At 38.3% G+C, this 15,735-nt stretch overlaps 5 protein-coding genes across 5 annotated transcripts; 2 read left to right on the forward strand and 3 right to left on the reverse strand.

The window, feature by feature from the left end:
- Nucleotides 1-966: 966 nt before the first annotated feature.
- On the reverse strand, nt 967-4,870 carry C9374_014163 (uncharacterized protein; the record flags this gene model as incomplete). The annotated part of the gene is made up of 3 exons (XM_044690120.1): nt 967-3,285; nt 3,340-4,509; nt 4,658-4,870. The coding sequence occupies 3 exons, from the start codon at nt 4,868-4,870 to the stop codon at nt 967-969; spliced, it is 3,702 nt and encodes a 1,233-aa protein (XP_044553595.1).
- Nucleotides 4,871-5,034: 164 nt separating this feature from the next.
- On the reverse strand, nt 5,035-6,245 carry C9374_014164 (uncharacterized protein; the record flags this gene model as incomplete). The annotated part of the gene is made up of 2 exons (XM_044690121.1): nt 5,035-5,715; nt 5,940-6,245. The coding sequence occupies 2 exons, from the start codon at nt 6,243-6,245 to the stop codon at nt 5,035-5,037; spliced, it is 987 nt and encodes a 328-aa protein (XP_044553596.1).
- A 406-nt stretch (nt 6,246-6,651) lies between these two features.
- C9374_014165 (uncharacterized protein) lies at nt 6,652-8,878 on the reverse strand (the record flags this gene model as incomplete). Its single annotated transcript, XM_044690122.1, has 4 exons — nt 6,652-7,053; nt 7,150-7,518; nt 7,612-8,300; nt 8,389-8,878. The coding sequence occupies 4 exons, from the start codon at nt 8,876-8,878 to the stop codon at nt 6,652-6,654; spliced, it is 1,950 nt and encodes a 649-aa protein (XP_044553597.1).
- Nucleotides 8,879-9,393: 515 nt separating this feature from the next.
- On the forward strand, nt 9,394-11,125 carry C9374_014166 (uncharacterized protein; the record flags this gene model as incomplete). The annotated part of the gene is made up of 2 exons (XM_044690123.1): nt 9,394-9,781; nt 10,053-11,125. 2 exons carry the CDS (start codon nt 9,394-9,396, stop codon nt 11,123-11,125), a joined length of 1,461 nt encoding a protein of 486 aa, XP_044553598.1.
- A 412-nt stretch (nt 11,126-11,537) lies between these two features.
- Nucleotides 11,538-15,729, forward strand: C9374_014167 (uncharacterized protein; the record flags this gene model as incomplete). The annotated part of the gene is made up of 3 exons (XM_044690124.1): nt 11,538-12,578; nt 12,713-14,079; nt 14,154-15,729. The coding sequence occupies 3 exons, from the start codon at nt 11,538-11,540 to the stop codon at nt 15,727-15,729; spliced, it is 3,984 nt and encodes a 1,327-aa protein (XP_044553599.1).
- Nucleotides 15,730-15,735: the final 6 nt, after the last annotated feature.

Raw genomic sequence — 15,735 nt, forward strand, 5'->3', positions numbered from 1 at the left:
GACATCCCAGTACATGATCAAGGAGCATTGTTTTTGGATCAATGAACATTGACATTTGTCAGTTCCGAAAGGTTCTCAATACTCAACTTTCACATAAAGTTCAAAACAACTCGCACTCACTCAAATATTTCTCGAAAGAACCAACTCAAGCGTATTTTTTCGTGAACAAAAGCTGCAAGAATTTCGCTGGGGATTTTTAATAAAACTACGATCATAGTACGATTTTATAATGATTTCAACCCCTCAAAACTTGCCAATGCAATATTTTGTTGCTGACACGTGAGGGAAACACTACTTAATTTTTGGGTCGTCAATAAGTTGAATTGGCATTACATGAGCCGTGGTGGTAACGTCGTAAAACTTTGTCACGTCCAGGGTGGTATAGTATTGAAGGGGCCCTTACCCCTCTTTGTCATTGTCAACACCATCTCTTCGAAGAAAAGGGTGTTAAAAAAAATTTTCAATTTGTGGAGTACAATGTGATTGAGAAGAGTTTGAAAATAACACCAAGCCCGTCAAAAGTGCACAACAAATAGAACATCCTTGAGTGTAAGATGGTCTGTTGTTCTAGAATTTCATGTTGCTTGTTTGCACTTTACACGGGCTTTATGTTTAATTCAGCTAAAGTCAGAGACACCTTTTTTTAACGGCTGTTATTAATTGAATATTAGGTCTCACAATACCAAACAAAAGAATCTGACACTATAGGGAAAGAATCTCCTACCAAATGAAAATCTTGGTTTCAGCATGCTTAATTGTAGAACAGTTCAACTCTGAAACAAAATTTGAAAAATGGTCGGTGTTATAAATCGAGTAAAAAATAAAAGTGCGCTCGTAAAGAATCTTGTCTCGAATCTTGGTCATTTTTACTGAAGGAGTTGGCCACCCGTGGAAAGAACAACAAGTTCTTGGAAGTGCATGGTAAAAATTCGTTGTAACAAACTAGTTGTATTCCAATATCTCAATTTATTTCACCATTAATTTCTTTTTCAAGCTCAATAATTGTTCATTCGTAGGTTCTACCTTCAATCCTTCATTCACAACTTTCATGGCTTGTGTTCGCTGATTCAATTCCATCAAACATGATGCCTTTCGATAAAACACCTTTGTATAATTGGCATCCAATTTCAATGCCAAATCACAATATTCAATACTCTTTGAATAACGTTGTAAACAAAAATAACATTGAGCTAAATTCGAATACAGAATGTGTCGAATAGGATTGGAATCTTCTTGTTCACATGCTCTCTCATAGAGTGAAATGGCTTTGGTAAAATTTTGTTGTTTAAATGCATCATTTCCTTTCGTTTTTAGAGTTTCTGCAGAATATTGTTTGGAGGAATTGTTTGTTTTCACATCTTCTTCTTCTTCTTCTTGTTGAGATTTCATTCGTTCTTGATGTGCCTTACAGATGGGTTTATGTGAAGGCCAATCTTTTCTCTGACATTCGACACTACAATACTTGACAAGATTACATCCAGCACAACGTTTCAAACTTTGACCCTTGTCATTACTTTCACGTCCACAAAAATTGCATTTTGGTAAATCTTCGGTTTGATTCACAAGTTTCAAATGAGTTTTCAAAGAGGTATATTTGGTTTGAATGAGTTCAATCGCTTGTGATTTGAATACTTCTACTCCCATCATGTCATAGAAAAGTGAAAGAATGACATTTTGTGAAATTAAATTTTGATTCAACATGATGGAAGGTTGTTTCCAACTTTTCAGCTCTCGTGATATAAATTTCAATACGAGATCAATATCAATCTTGTCTTGAGCATATTCCTCTCGTAAGGCCATCATGAGGAATTTACAAATGACAGATTTAATGTCTCTCACTAAATGGTGTGGTTTGTTTTGAAGCACTTGCATCACTTTAGAAAGTAATTGCTTTTCCACAATGAGATTTCGTTTCAATTCGGAAGAGAGCATCATGCCTGCGAGACAGAACCATGAGCGAGCCCAATACATGGCCTCATTAGTTGTTAATTGCTTTGTTTCGTAATACTTTTTGGAAATGACTTGATACCATGTGAAACAAAGATCTTCAAGTGTTTTTCCAGAATTACTACAAGTTCTATTCTCAATACGAGAAATGTACTCTCGAGTTTTTTCATCCCAAAGTAAATGATTGATAATACTGAATGAATTGAGAAGTGTTGGAGCAGAAATGTAATAGACACTATTTTTCATGGTGAGCTTTTTCATGATCACTTCACTCAATGGGAAAATAAGATTGAATAATAAAAACTTAAAAATCTTAAAATCATTGGAATAGAATTCTTCTCTCATGGGAGGATGTCTTGAGAAATAGGACAGTAATGAAATGAGATGTGCAATCCAATCGTAGGTATCGTCTTTTTCAGGTTCTTTCAAGGCATAGACGACAAAGGCATCAAATAAATGTTTCTTTGCTGTCATGAATTCTAAAATTTCAACAAGCAAACCAGAATCTGTCACTGCTGTTAAAATTTGTTGTTGTTTCTTTGGTAATAGTCCTGTACTTTCCTTCACAACGGTTGGTAAACAGACCTCAGACAAAGTTTCGAAAATAAACTCCATAATGAGTGGGAAATCGATAAAATTTTCAACTTTTGGAACTCTCTTTTCACTCATCGTCTTTCCATAACGTAGCATTTCAATGAGAGCAGCTAACATGTACTTGTCAAAGATGAGACTCATGGCAACTTTTGGATGAGATTCACAGAGTGCTTTAAAACATTTTCTCAAATTGGCCATAATAATTCCATCAGTTCTACAATAATAAATGGCAGCAATGAGGTATTCTAGAATTTTAGTCTCTTTCAGAATGTAGTCAATTCTAAATAATTCTCCGTGTGTTCTCATGGATTCGAAAAGTGTGGTCACCAATCGAATACTCTCACATACAAATTGAAGTCGTTCACATCGATCGTCTCCCGTGTCGTTTCCAGTGAGATAGATGAACATTAACTCTTCCAATCTCTTAATAATTCCATAATCAATCAGATAAGTATACATTGGTTTTTCACTCCAAATGTTATGTGAAAATTTTTCAATAATCATTCCATCGTTTTCGACACATAAAGAGAGTGACCAGAGAGCATCATAGCTATAAGATGCCTTTTCTGAGTACACATGTTCAATGAGAGGATTCACGTCTTGAGGTAAATAATCAAAATGTTCAAAACGTTTACATCGTTCAAAGGATTCGCTTGAAAACTCTTTCAAGTCATTGATGTCAATATTGTCCATCACACTTCTTCCTTGCATTTTGGCCATTGCACGAGTACCATAATTACGGAACTAGAAAAAATTTCAGGATTACGTTAAACATGGCTCACTCAAATAGATACTTACTCGTATTAATAATTTAGCCAAATATTGAAATTCCTTCTCTTCTGCAATTGCTAAATTTTTTTCATTGCCATAATACTTTTTAACAAAAGCGGCTCTGTCAAAGGGAGTGAGACCTGCAAGAATGTCAGCTAAATGTAATTTCAGAGCTTCTGGAGAGTAAACCTCTGGATTGACCTTCATTTCAGTACTTGGTTGCTGACTCATCGTCATGGAGTGTCCTGTTCTCATCATGTTCAATACTCGTAATCTTTTTTCATTTTTCAATTTGTGTTTCATCTTGGATTCTTCCTTTGATGCTTTCTTTTTGAGCAAGGCGTCGTTTTTCACAAGTGATAATGTGTCAGTGGCTTTACAGTATTCATAAAAAGATCCACACAACTCTTCAATGGGGGAATCATGTGCGTATTGAATGGAAACAGCTTTAAAAATTTTCTTGTCATTAATCTTCAATTCTTTGAGATCTGAGATGATTAGTGAAACAATGTATGAATTACGACAATGGCTGAGAACATATTCATAAATATTAACCAATTCTTGGGTCATTTTCTCGTCATGGTTCATTCTTGCAAAGATTGATAAATATTCCACAGATCTCTTTTCGAATGTGTATTTTGCTTTGGGTCTTTGGGTTTTCTGTTTTTCATTCTTTACAGGAAGAACTTCTTTTCTCTTTCTCAATTCATCAAATAATAAACAAGCAATAACATTCCAGGAAATGGACAAGTATTCATAAAGGAAATTCTTGAGAGCAAAAATGCAAACAATTTCATTCTTCTTTTCATGCATGATGAAATTGCAAATTTTCACAACATGTCTTCTCAACACGAATGGTTTCAACAAATTACTATTTTTGGTGAGAATGGTCAACAAGTAAATCAAGTCTGATAATGTACAAGTCTTCCAATCGTTGATCATAAATTCCAAGAATTGATCCATTGCCGTTTCTGATGAGATGGCATTCTTCACAAGAGTTGGCTGAATATCACCACTATTGGTTTCCTGATTTGGTATCAAATGATTGGTAGACAAGACATTCATGACATGGGTGCCTTGTTCGTCTTGCATTTCTTGTGAGGGAATTTCTGGCAAGTTTTTAATGGCTTGTAATAAACGTACACAGGGTTCATATAGTTTTCTCAGTCTCGCTTGTTCTTTTTCGTATTGAACAGCCTTTGATGAAATTATTGAATAACGAACATTTCAACCCGGAGTCGGATTTGTGTCATTGAATTTGATCATCAATGAAAATATTCATTGCAAATATATTTTCATGTTAAGTTGGTAAAACACCATCCTTCAAACAACAAAATCTTCTTACCTCTTCTCCTTGCCAAGTGAAAAATTCTAAATCTAATTCACGATTCGGAATCAATAATTGAATTCTAGAAAGTAATGATTTGGGATCAAATCCTTTCTGTTGATCCTCTTCGTCTTTTTCTCCGAAATGTTCTCCACACCATTTGGGGATCGTTACTTTACGTTTGTCCAAGTAAATAATTTTGTTGGGGTAGAGTGACTTGGGTCGAAACATTTTTTTCAAAAAGAAAAAACTGTCAATCGTCAGTTGATTTTTGGAAAGTACAACAAAACTCTGCAGGCATCGATCGAACCTGCTAAGCAACGTATTGTTACTCTAAATACTCAATACAAAAATACAAATTTAATTGTAGTCATTGGAATTTTACCTTAATGGTCTTATTTAGTCTTTTTAGTTTGTTGATTATCTTCTGAATCGTCAACATTGATAGCTTCTCCTCTTGCTCTCTTTGCTTGTTGCTTCTTCTTCCAAGCGAAATATCCATTATCAGTTCCAAGCAACACGTCCCACCATATGAAATTGGAAGAATAAGCACCGTTATAAGTACGATGATGGAAATCGTGCAAATCTGCACCTCCACAGAATGGTAAAATATTATTTGGGGAGAATGGGAAATCATATCCTGAATGGGTTTCACATGCAGCTAATTGTCTAATATTGACCCAAATGAAAAGAGTCAAGATGTGTGGTCTCACAATGACTGGTCCCAAGAAGGTAGCAATTCCTTGGATTACAACCTCGACTGGATGAGCATAGGAAGTGGCCAATGAGCTTGGGGCATCAAATTCATGATGTTTGTAGTGAATGGTCTTATAGGCCCATGGTGTATGCATCCAACGATGCAACACATAGTGTCCTAAATCTTCAAAGAACAAGAAGGCAAGTGTTTGCCATGCAAGAGTCTTCCAATTTGGAATGTCCAACAGATCCAAGCTAAAGTAATCCACTTGGCTCAATACATAGAAGGCGGCAGTATACATTGGCAAAATAATGACAAAGTACACATAGAGGAGATACAAAGAAGCCCAAAAGACTTTGGAAGCCGAATTGTACTTTTTCTGTAATATATTGCAAGAGGGAAGTATTGTGCGGAAATGATAATAAGTGTAATAACCAAGTGCATCAATACAGATTCAATTGAAAGAAACGATGAAAATTTCAATATTCCATATTCGGGAAATGTATAATGTTAAACAAATGTCATGGGGATCGGAAGATCGGAGAGGCGCAAGTCCAATGATGAGACGGTTATTGGAGACAAATCGGAGTTGTAAACACTTACAGCTTGAATCTTATACTTCCTCAAGAATGAGAAATCAGCTTGTTCAATTAAAAACATAAATCCACAAACAAAGAAATAATTCAAAAACAAAACTGTAAATGGAAGAACAATCGTGACCATATTCAATGAATAATTCTCAAGCATAAATTTCCATAATTTCACTAGTCCGGCATCAAAAACGTTCATCTCAGCAAGCTTGTCTTCCGGATAGATTGTTGAGATATTCTTATTCACTGCAATGTAGTTATCAAGGAAGAATCCGGCTTCTTTGATACCGTTATGAACTTGATGAAGGAGTTGATTCATCTTGGTTCTACAAAAAGATGACAAAAGGGCAATGATACCAATCGTTTAATAATCCGAGAGAAAGAGCGGAATTGTTGTTAGATGATGAAATTCTTTGAAGTGTGCGTCTTCTTCTCAGGAAAGAAACTGGTCAGCACTGTGTACACACAACAATATTTTTTCTTGAAGCAAGCAAACGTTTTTTACTTCGGCCATAACTCGGCGGCTACGCACAGCTTTTCCTTTTAGGTTGAGGGTTCGGATTGCGCAATCAAGATTTACGTATGAGGCCTACCAACCAGCAGAGCTTTAGAGTATTGTCTGAAAATTTCACTGGATTAAGGTGAGAGAGTATTGCAAGCAGAGCGAATTCGCTCAGTCCACATCCAATTCTCTACGAAACACGGTCATACCAGTCTTGGTTCAATTACATAACAGTCAAAACGAATGTCAACAAGCTCGAAATCAATACGAGAAACCAATTCGTGCTAGACACAGTAAAGGTTGACCCTGGAGCGTCTGACGAGTAAATCAGAGAGAAGGGATAAAACACATCTTCTGGAAGGAAGGGAAGAAAGTTTGGAGCTGGATAGTTTTTCTGAATCGTCTCTTGGCCTGATACTCGCACAAATCTCACTCTTGTCTCAATCCAAAACGTATTACTCGAAGTGGTATCCCCGGTGAATGCCCATGTGAGAGGATAATAGACTCGTTTGACTCCTTGTACCTTCCATTGTTCATTTTGAACAGAGCCCGATTTAGCAATCACAACTTGATATTCGACTCCTCCAGCAATGTTATTACAAGTTGATTTCAACGAGTCCCAAGTCTGATGAGATGCGTTAAAAACACACACCAAGGGTTCACCCCAATCAAAGAAAATGTATCTCAGGTTACTGCTTCGAATTTCCAAAAAATAACTTACAGAGCTAGGTGTGGAGTCTTGCAATATTGCGACCCAGTCATTGGTGTTCGTGTAATCTGCATTTCCGTAACGTCCAATTTGTGTCACAGGAGACGACAATTGTGAGATGGAATTTTTAAGGCATAAACTTTGAAGTTCTGAAATGTTGAGGGAGAGGCTACATGAGTACACAGAGTCCACATCAAATAGAATGGAGGTCTTTGATGAGCATCCATATCCTGTTGGTGCTGTAAGACCATCCACTTGTTGATAAATGGCGCTCTTTTGATTATTTGTGACAGTGTATCCTGCGAGGAGAGGCTTTTTCCGAATGTAACCTGGGTTTCCGCTTTTAGGCCGAGTGGTGCCAATCAAATAGTCGTTAATGGTCTATTTTTGTGAATTTAACACACAATTACCATGAAATTTCAAAGTTGGGCACAAAAATGTTAATGTTACCCTAACTCACAATTTTCTACTTACTCCATTAATAAATTGAACATTATTGGTTAGAGTAACGGATGAAGGATTGACAAGCGTTGCAACTTTCACAATCAATTGGACGCTCGATATTGTACCAGTGTCGGTCGTTGAAAAATAATATCCCATTCCAATGACTGCATTGGTACAAGTTTGGGTAGCTACAGTGTAAGTGGTTGCTATATTGGTGTTGCTTAGTACGGTTTCCACACCTGTGCTGCTTACTGAAATGAGTTGAGCGACAGAAACTGCCTTAAAATTATTACTGTTTGGGTTTGCCACTGTTCCAACGACAGTACTGATCAATTTGTCGTAACTGAACTGGTTTGAACATCGTGATTGAAGAGTGTCTACTGATGTTGGTATCCAATAACAAGAATGAGTGAATTCATCGCTTTGAGCAAATTTAACAAATGACGACGTGTCACATAGCTCAGAGCTGTGGCTCCTAGGCACTGTAAGATAGGTCAATGTCAGAGTGGATGAAATGGGGCTTGTGGTTGTTGGAATTTTGTCTCCATATAAATACGTATCAGTTTTTTGATTTCCAATTGTGGGAACTGTTTCATAAACAATCTTTTTTGATATCATTCGTTTGTACACTGTTGAAGCATCCTCCTTGTCAACTGTTTTTTTAATGGTCGTTGCATCCAAATCTCCAACCACTGAGTAGTATTGACCATCCACCGATTCTGAAACACGAAATTAATAAAAGGTCATTCGTTGCATTAAGGCCGTATTTAAGCCAGACGAATTCATACACAAGGAGAAAAAACTTACTTCCTTCAAAATAAACACAAAATAATGGAGTACTTGGATCTTGGGTCACTTCTTTTGTACTAATTCCTAGAGTGTCTAAATTAGAAAATGTCACCAAGCTCTTCTGGACACACATATAATTCATGTCCTTTTTTGAGACTGGACTCAAACATTTGGAGAAGGTCTTCTCGACTGTAGATTGGGCACAATCAGGATCACAGCAACAGTTAGGATCACATTGATTTTTGGTCAAATCACAAACACATGAGCCAAAACTAGAGTCTTGAGAATTTGCAGCTGCAGGAGGCGACGCAGGTACTAAATTCCAATCTACAGAATAATCTTTTGAGGTTACATTCAAAGCTAGTATGATGCATAAATTAGGGCAAAATGTCAAAATATAAAAAACAGCGAGTGTGATCATGATCATCACTTGGGAGACAGAATACTCCGAGAAGGCCTTTCGCTTTGGAACTAATTGAGGCATTTGAACAGATCGGTCATTTTTCATCTTTTGTGTTTTCTTCCGAAGTGGGTTGTGCTGTAACGTTGAATAAATTAGGGTTCGAAAGTGAACCAGATTGAATATTTTTTTTTGAGTTAATGTTGTATTTGTGGAAGGCGGGAACACGCTATCAGAGTTGGTTCCAACAAAATAATTTCGAAACTTTAGAGTGTTCCCTCAATGAAACAACATTGCCTGACAAATGATTGAAAAAGAGCCCGACGTTAGGTGTGACACGCAATGTCGGGCTCTTTTTCTTTGATAAGGTTTGTGTTTAGTATTGGATGAACAGCGTCAATGAGATATGAGAACAATTATTAGGAGATGCTACACTCCCAACCAACCATTCACACAGGAGAATAAGCAACGGTCCACGAGTCATGCAACAATTTGTTTCTCGCTGCTCAGAATCGTCCAAATTGTTGCCAGACCATAAAAATCTCCGTACATCGGAGTTGACTGGAGGCTTCAAATCATTGCAATTTTTTTCATCAGCTTTTTTAAAAAATATCAACAACAACATGCAACTCAAATACATCATTGCCGCCGTGATGGTGTTGTGCTTATTAGCCGCACCATCAGTTACCGTTCAAGCTGAAAAGTCAGTCATTGGATGCGAAATTTGTGAATGGCTCGTTGCCACTGCTGAAGGCTTTGTGAATAAGACCAAGCCACAAATTGAACAAGAATTGTTGCAAATCTGTTCCAAGTTGGGTCCGTATGAACAAATTTGCGACCAACTCGTCTTGATGGAATTGCCAGATATCATTGACCAAATCATTGCTAAGGAACCACCAGCAACCGTTTGCTCTCAAGTCAAGATTTGTAACGGATCTGCTTTGGCTGTTGCTCCAAAGGCTGAAAGCAGCGGTATGTGCAACATGTGTCAATTGCTCGTTACTCAAGTTGGTAAGTTGGTGATATATAATGATGATATAGGAATAGAAACATAATAATAACCGATCTTTGAATGTGTTGTATTTCTAAATGGGCTCGATGAATTATTTATTATGAAATTCGTGATGATGATTGGTCGTCATCAACGGTTATGATATTTCATCATCATCATTTGCGAAATGATGGTTCCACGTCGATGTTCTGATTGATCCAACATTCAAATTCACTTGTACATTGGGTTCTGAATGATTCATGGCTTGTTATCGAAACATACCTTTTTCAGAAAATTGGGTTGAAAGCAATGACACCATCATGACCTTGGAAAAGAAGCTCGAACAAGTGTGCTCTGTCATTCCAGGACAATACTCTACTCTCTGTACCTATGCTGTTGAGCAATACTTGCCAATTTTCATTCATCAAGTTGAGAAGCAATACCCTGCTTTGACCATCTGCCAAGATGTTCACCTCTGCTCATCTGCTCAAGCTCCAGCTGTTGTTCAAGAACAACCACAAGTTGCCGAGTTGTGCCCAATTTGTAAGGCTGCTGTTGGTTTCTTGAAGACCAAGATTAACAATGTTGATGTCAACTCTGTCAAGCAACAGTTGCAATTTGCCTGCTCTTTCTTCCAAGTTCCAGACTGTCAACAAATTGTTGATAAGGCTGCTGAAATTGCTCAAGACCTCCAAACTGAAGATGCTCAAACCATTTGCAGCACTGTTGTTGATGTCTGTCCAAAGCAACAACAAGTTGTTACTTTCAATCCATTCAAGAAGTTCTTGGAAGCTAAGAATAGCAAATACTGCCCAACTTGTCTCGAAATTACCAAGTATTTGGAAGATTTGATTGTCTCTGATATTACTGTCAATGAAATCATCAAGTTGGCTGATGCTGGATGTGCTCGTTTGGGTTCATTGGAATCATTGTGCAAGAAGTTCGTTCCTCTTGCTGTTGATGAATTGAAGAAGTTGCTCTTGGAAAAGTTGACCCCACAAAAGGTCTGCTCCACCTTGAAGATGTGCGATGCTGCTGAACTCCTCCAACTCGCTCTTGCTCCAAAGGCTGCTGATGGTACCATGTGTCTTGCTTGTGAATATGTCATTAGCGTTGCTGACAATTGGTTGATTGCTAACAATACTCAACAAAACGTCAAGAATACTCTCGATAAGGTTTGCACTGAATTCGTTCCATCCGTTTATCAATCACAATGTATTGCTTTGGTCAACCAATACGAAGCTGAACTCGTCCAACTCTTTGAGAACAAGGTCTTCAACCCACAAACTGTCTGTAAGGCTATTGGTGTCTGCTCTTCTCAAAAGATGAACAGAATTAAGGCTTCAAAGATTAAGATGAACTAAATAAATCATGCCAATTTTGAATTTCGATTTGGGTTGTGTGTGAGATGGTTTTGATTCATTTCTGTGTTATAATTATTTTTATGGGTTAAAGGAAAAACTTATTGGTGTATTAATTGATAGGTAAAAAAGAAATACCTGTTGGTGTTTTCAACTCTTGTTGTGATGAAATTTCATGAATTGCGAGATAATGAATTTGTAGGTCCAACCAAATTGTGCTCTTGTCACTCTTGGTCTCACCCGCCAAATGTCATGTACAATTTTAAAAAAATAAATGCTGGCCTAAAACAATCTCTGAAACATCATTCCCAATCCATTGAATCTCTATTACACCACACGATCACAGCAATACTTCTTCAATACTTTTGCAGTATCGGAGAAGACATTGATCCTCTTCAAGTTTTAGTAATTGACAATGAACTACATTTCCTCTTCAGCAACCTCGGCAACCACCAACGCCGCATCCTCTCAAAATTCCAACACGGTATTCGCATCCCGTTCCACTCTCTTCCGTAATCGTCTCACTCCCATTCAAACGAATCATAACAACAACAATTATTTTTCCAATACCATTTCATCAACACCCAATGCTGCTGTTCGAGGAGGTGCCACGAATAGCAATATTATGATTATTAGCTCTTGTACGACCACTCCATCATCGACAAGAACTCAACCTCCACCTAGCACAACTCTCAACTCTCTTTTTGATCATCATAATAACACTAGTAGCAACACCAAGAATGTTCTTGGACATTCCCATTCGAGTAGTAATTTGCAACAACAAACACCCTCTTCAAGTTCACGATATGCCTCTCAACCCGCTGCTCTTCCTCAACCTCTCAACTATTCCAATTATTCCAATTACCATAATAACCCTACCAACAACACTCCTTTCAACAATAACAACATGATCCGAGCCACGAGTCCCAACAATGGCTTTACCTCACCACACCCTCAACAAGCCTTATTAAAAAATACTTTGCAACAACAACAGCAACAGCCTTATAGCGCGTTAGGATCGTCGTCGAGTACATTATCCAGTGCAAATACGAGTGGTACTACATACGCTATAACGACCACTTCTCCGCCTTCTACTTCTTCAGCTGGATTGAATTATCATCCGAGTGGATATTATTTGGAGAGTGGAGTGGTTGGTAAAGGTAATCATCCTTATCATCATCAACAGAACGGAAGTAATAATAGTAGTAGAAATTTGCAAGTTTTAACGGTTCCTGGATATATGAGACCTCGGAGCGGACTAAGTGATTTGAGGTCGTCGGTGGATACGAGTTTTACTGGAGGAACTGAAATTGAGGAAGATATCGAGTACTTGGATAATTTGAGCCCACATGGTGGATATTTAACACCAGATGAGTCATCGGTGAACAGCACAAGACAACTTTCACCATTAACGGATGATAGCGATGATATCGTGGAAAGCATTGACACTATTGAGGTGAGTAGTTATGCATTACATTGTCATTGAATTATTCATGAAATGGTTTCAAACTAATCTCAACAACTGCTTGTGGCTTCTTCGGTATGCATGTCACACTGCACTGAACACACATTCATGACAATGTGAATCAGTCCTTTTCGAGAGATACTCCCACAAGTTCTTCGTCGCCTCTCAAACAATATAACCTCGCCATGATTTCTCCACAGAGCCCTTCACCCAATTCAAAACAACAACAAACACAATACATACAAAAATCTCAAATTCAACCACAGCCACAACAACATCATCCAACTTCGTACTCAAAGATGAGACCATCGACTCTGAACAAGAGTGAAATTTTGCAACCTAACACATTTGTGGGAGCCAATACAGAACTTTCAACCTCTCCTGTGGCAAGGTCACAACAAGTCACACCTGCCTTAGCAAACCGAGCAACATCTCCCATAAATCATACTCCCAGCAGCACTTTGGGAAGTGGTACGTTCTTTGTGCCTTCCAACTCCTACCAACAACAGCCTCAACAAAATGTAAATAATGCATCCTCGACTGCTCAAAGCAACACCTCGAGCAACATGTCGATTCATACTTTCAGCTCACAACCCTCACCTTCACACCACCTGTATTTTAAGAACAAGAAGGCGAGTAATTCCAATCCACAGCCACCTCCTCCACAGCCAATTCAACAACCAACGCAGTTACGGGCACGAACTCCAACGACTATCATGGTTAACGATCTTCCATTGAGTGAAAGTGGACCAAAGAATGGAAATGCACAACAGCCATCTTCTTCTTCTAATCACGTCAACAGTGGGAATGGAATGTCAGGCAAACAAATCAAGCAAGCGTCGACCCATCCTTCGAAGCAATTGCCTCCAATGAAGTCAGAGGATGCTTCAAAACCAAGTCACTCACCAAACAGTCCCAAACTTCCAAAAACATCTGGAGCCTACTCGGCACCAACATCGTCGGAAAGTAACGCAAAAACTCCAAACTCTGAGGTTACGTCTGAAAAGAAATCCAAAAAGAAGCCCAAACAACAAAAGCCACAAATTATTAAGAATTATAAGAAGGGTGACTTCATTGGTAGTGGAGCCAATGGTAAAGTGTTCCTCGGGTATAACGTGGACGATGGCAAGTTCTTTGCTATTAAGGAGTGCACTTTTGAGAATGTTCCAGAGGATGTATTAGAAACTAAATTGGAAAATTTACAGAGAGAAATCAATCTCATGAAAGGGCTAAGACATGAAAATATTGTTCAGTACTATGGAGCAGAGGTAAATGGAACTACCTTAAACATTTTTCTCGAGTTTGTACCGGGAGGTTCTGTGTCATCATTATTGAGAAGATATGGAAGATTATCCGAAGATGTGACGCGTCAGTATACCATTCAAATGCTCAAGGGTCTCAAATATTTGCATGATAATAGAATTATTCACAGAGATATTAAGGGAGCGAACATTTTGGTGAGCGTTGAGGGTAAAATCAAATTGGCTGACTTGTAAGTATTATAGTGATCGTGGACTTAAATTTCATACATAATTCACCAATGCTGGTTGGAACACCTGTCAATAGTGGAGCATCACGTAAAATACAGGACATTATGACCCTCTCCACTGAATTTAAATCATTAACTGGAACACCACATTTCATGGCACCTGAAGTGATCATGCAAACAGGGCATGGGCGTCCGGCAGATGTTTGGAGTATTGGATGTACCATTGTTGAAATGTATACAGGTAGACCTCCATTTTCAGAGTTTACAACTGCTGCTGCGGTCATGTTTCACATTGCTGCATCAACAGAAATGCCTTCATTTCCTGATTTTGTTTCTGAGGGATGTAAGAAATTCCTTGCTCGATGTTTCATAAGAGATCCCAATAAGAGAGCCACAGTAGATGATCTGTTGAATGATCCTTGGATTACGCAAATAGAGACTACGAGTGATGACGAATCAGTGGCCACTCCTACCGAACCATGTTCATCGTTCTCTTCTCGTAGTGGAGGTGCAACAGTAGAGGACACGACACCTTCGTCTGGATCGTTCTCTCCATTCCTAGAGTTCAATAACGAAGATGACTCTTTCTTCGCTCCGCATGTGGACATGTCAAGCAAAATTTCTCAAGACATGAAGGGTGACAAACAGCCACTAGGTGTTGTTGAGGCTAAAAAGGGCTACAATAGTAAGAAGGATATTAGTCAATTCTTGAGGAAAAACTCCATGTGGCAATCTCGTTCTTTCAATTCCTCTGCTTGGGAAATGTTCAAGGGAGAGAATCCTGACGAAATTCCAAGCTTTGATGCGCGAAAGGTAGAGAGCTCAGACAGCTCCTCAGACTTTGAAGACGAAGGAGAAATTACCAATTACTTTGATGAAAGTTTTTCTTCCCTTACCAATAATTATGACCACTCCGAACTTACACCTGGAAAAGAGTTTGATGGATTTAACTCTCTCAGAACAGAGTATGATGCCAATGACGTTGTTGTCAACACATCTCCATTGAATACTATCGATGAAAAACCTCAAGAGCAAAAGCCATTGGAAAAGAAGAAAAAGGAACGTCTCCGTAAAGTTCGTCGAAAACTCGATGAAGAGCTTCGAAAAGAAGCTAGCACTGAGTTACCACCACCTCAATTAGTTTCTGACAGTTCTCCCAAGAAGGACAAGAAGAAGAAGAAAAAACCTCATTCACAGATACCGTCTCAACTACCTCCGTCAACCAAGCCCATTGAGCAAGACCCTCTCGATTCTGACTTATTTCCAGTGATTGAAATTCCTAAAAAAAGTCACTATCAAATGGAAAGGGAGAGAGATGAAATGAAGATGGAAGAGGAAATGAAAATACTGCAAATGGAGCAAGAGCTTTCAAAATTGGATCATGACGTAATGTATCCTTTCCCATCTCAGCAATCTAATATGAAACTTGAATCTCCAAGAAAAATTCCACCCATTCCTCAAACCTCACATTCCAAAAGCAAATCCCAGCCAACTCCTAGAGAACGCCCCAGAATTAAATCAGCTCCAATTAAGAGAATAAGCTCTGACGAATTGAGTGATACAATTTCTCCAATTACTCAGCTGGGTAAAGCTACTTCTCCAACAAAATCACCAGGAGCTCTTAAACCACTTCAAGTGAAAGAGTATCGATAGTGCGTA

Source organism: Naegleria lovaniensis (genome assembly GCF_003324165.1).
Source record: "Naegleria lovaniensis strain ATCC 30569 chromosome Unknown tig007, whole genome shotgun sequence".
NCBI classification, from domain to species: Eukaryota; Heterolobosea; class Eutetramitea; order Acrasida; family Naegleriidae; genus Naegleria; species Naegleria lovaniensis.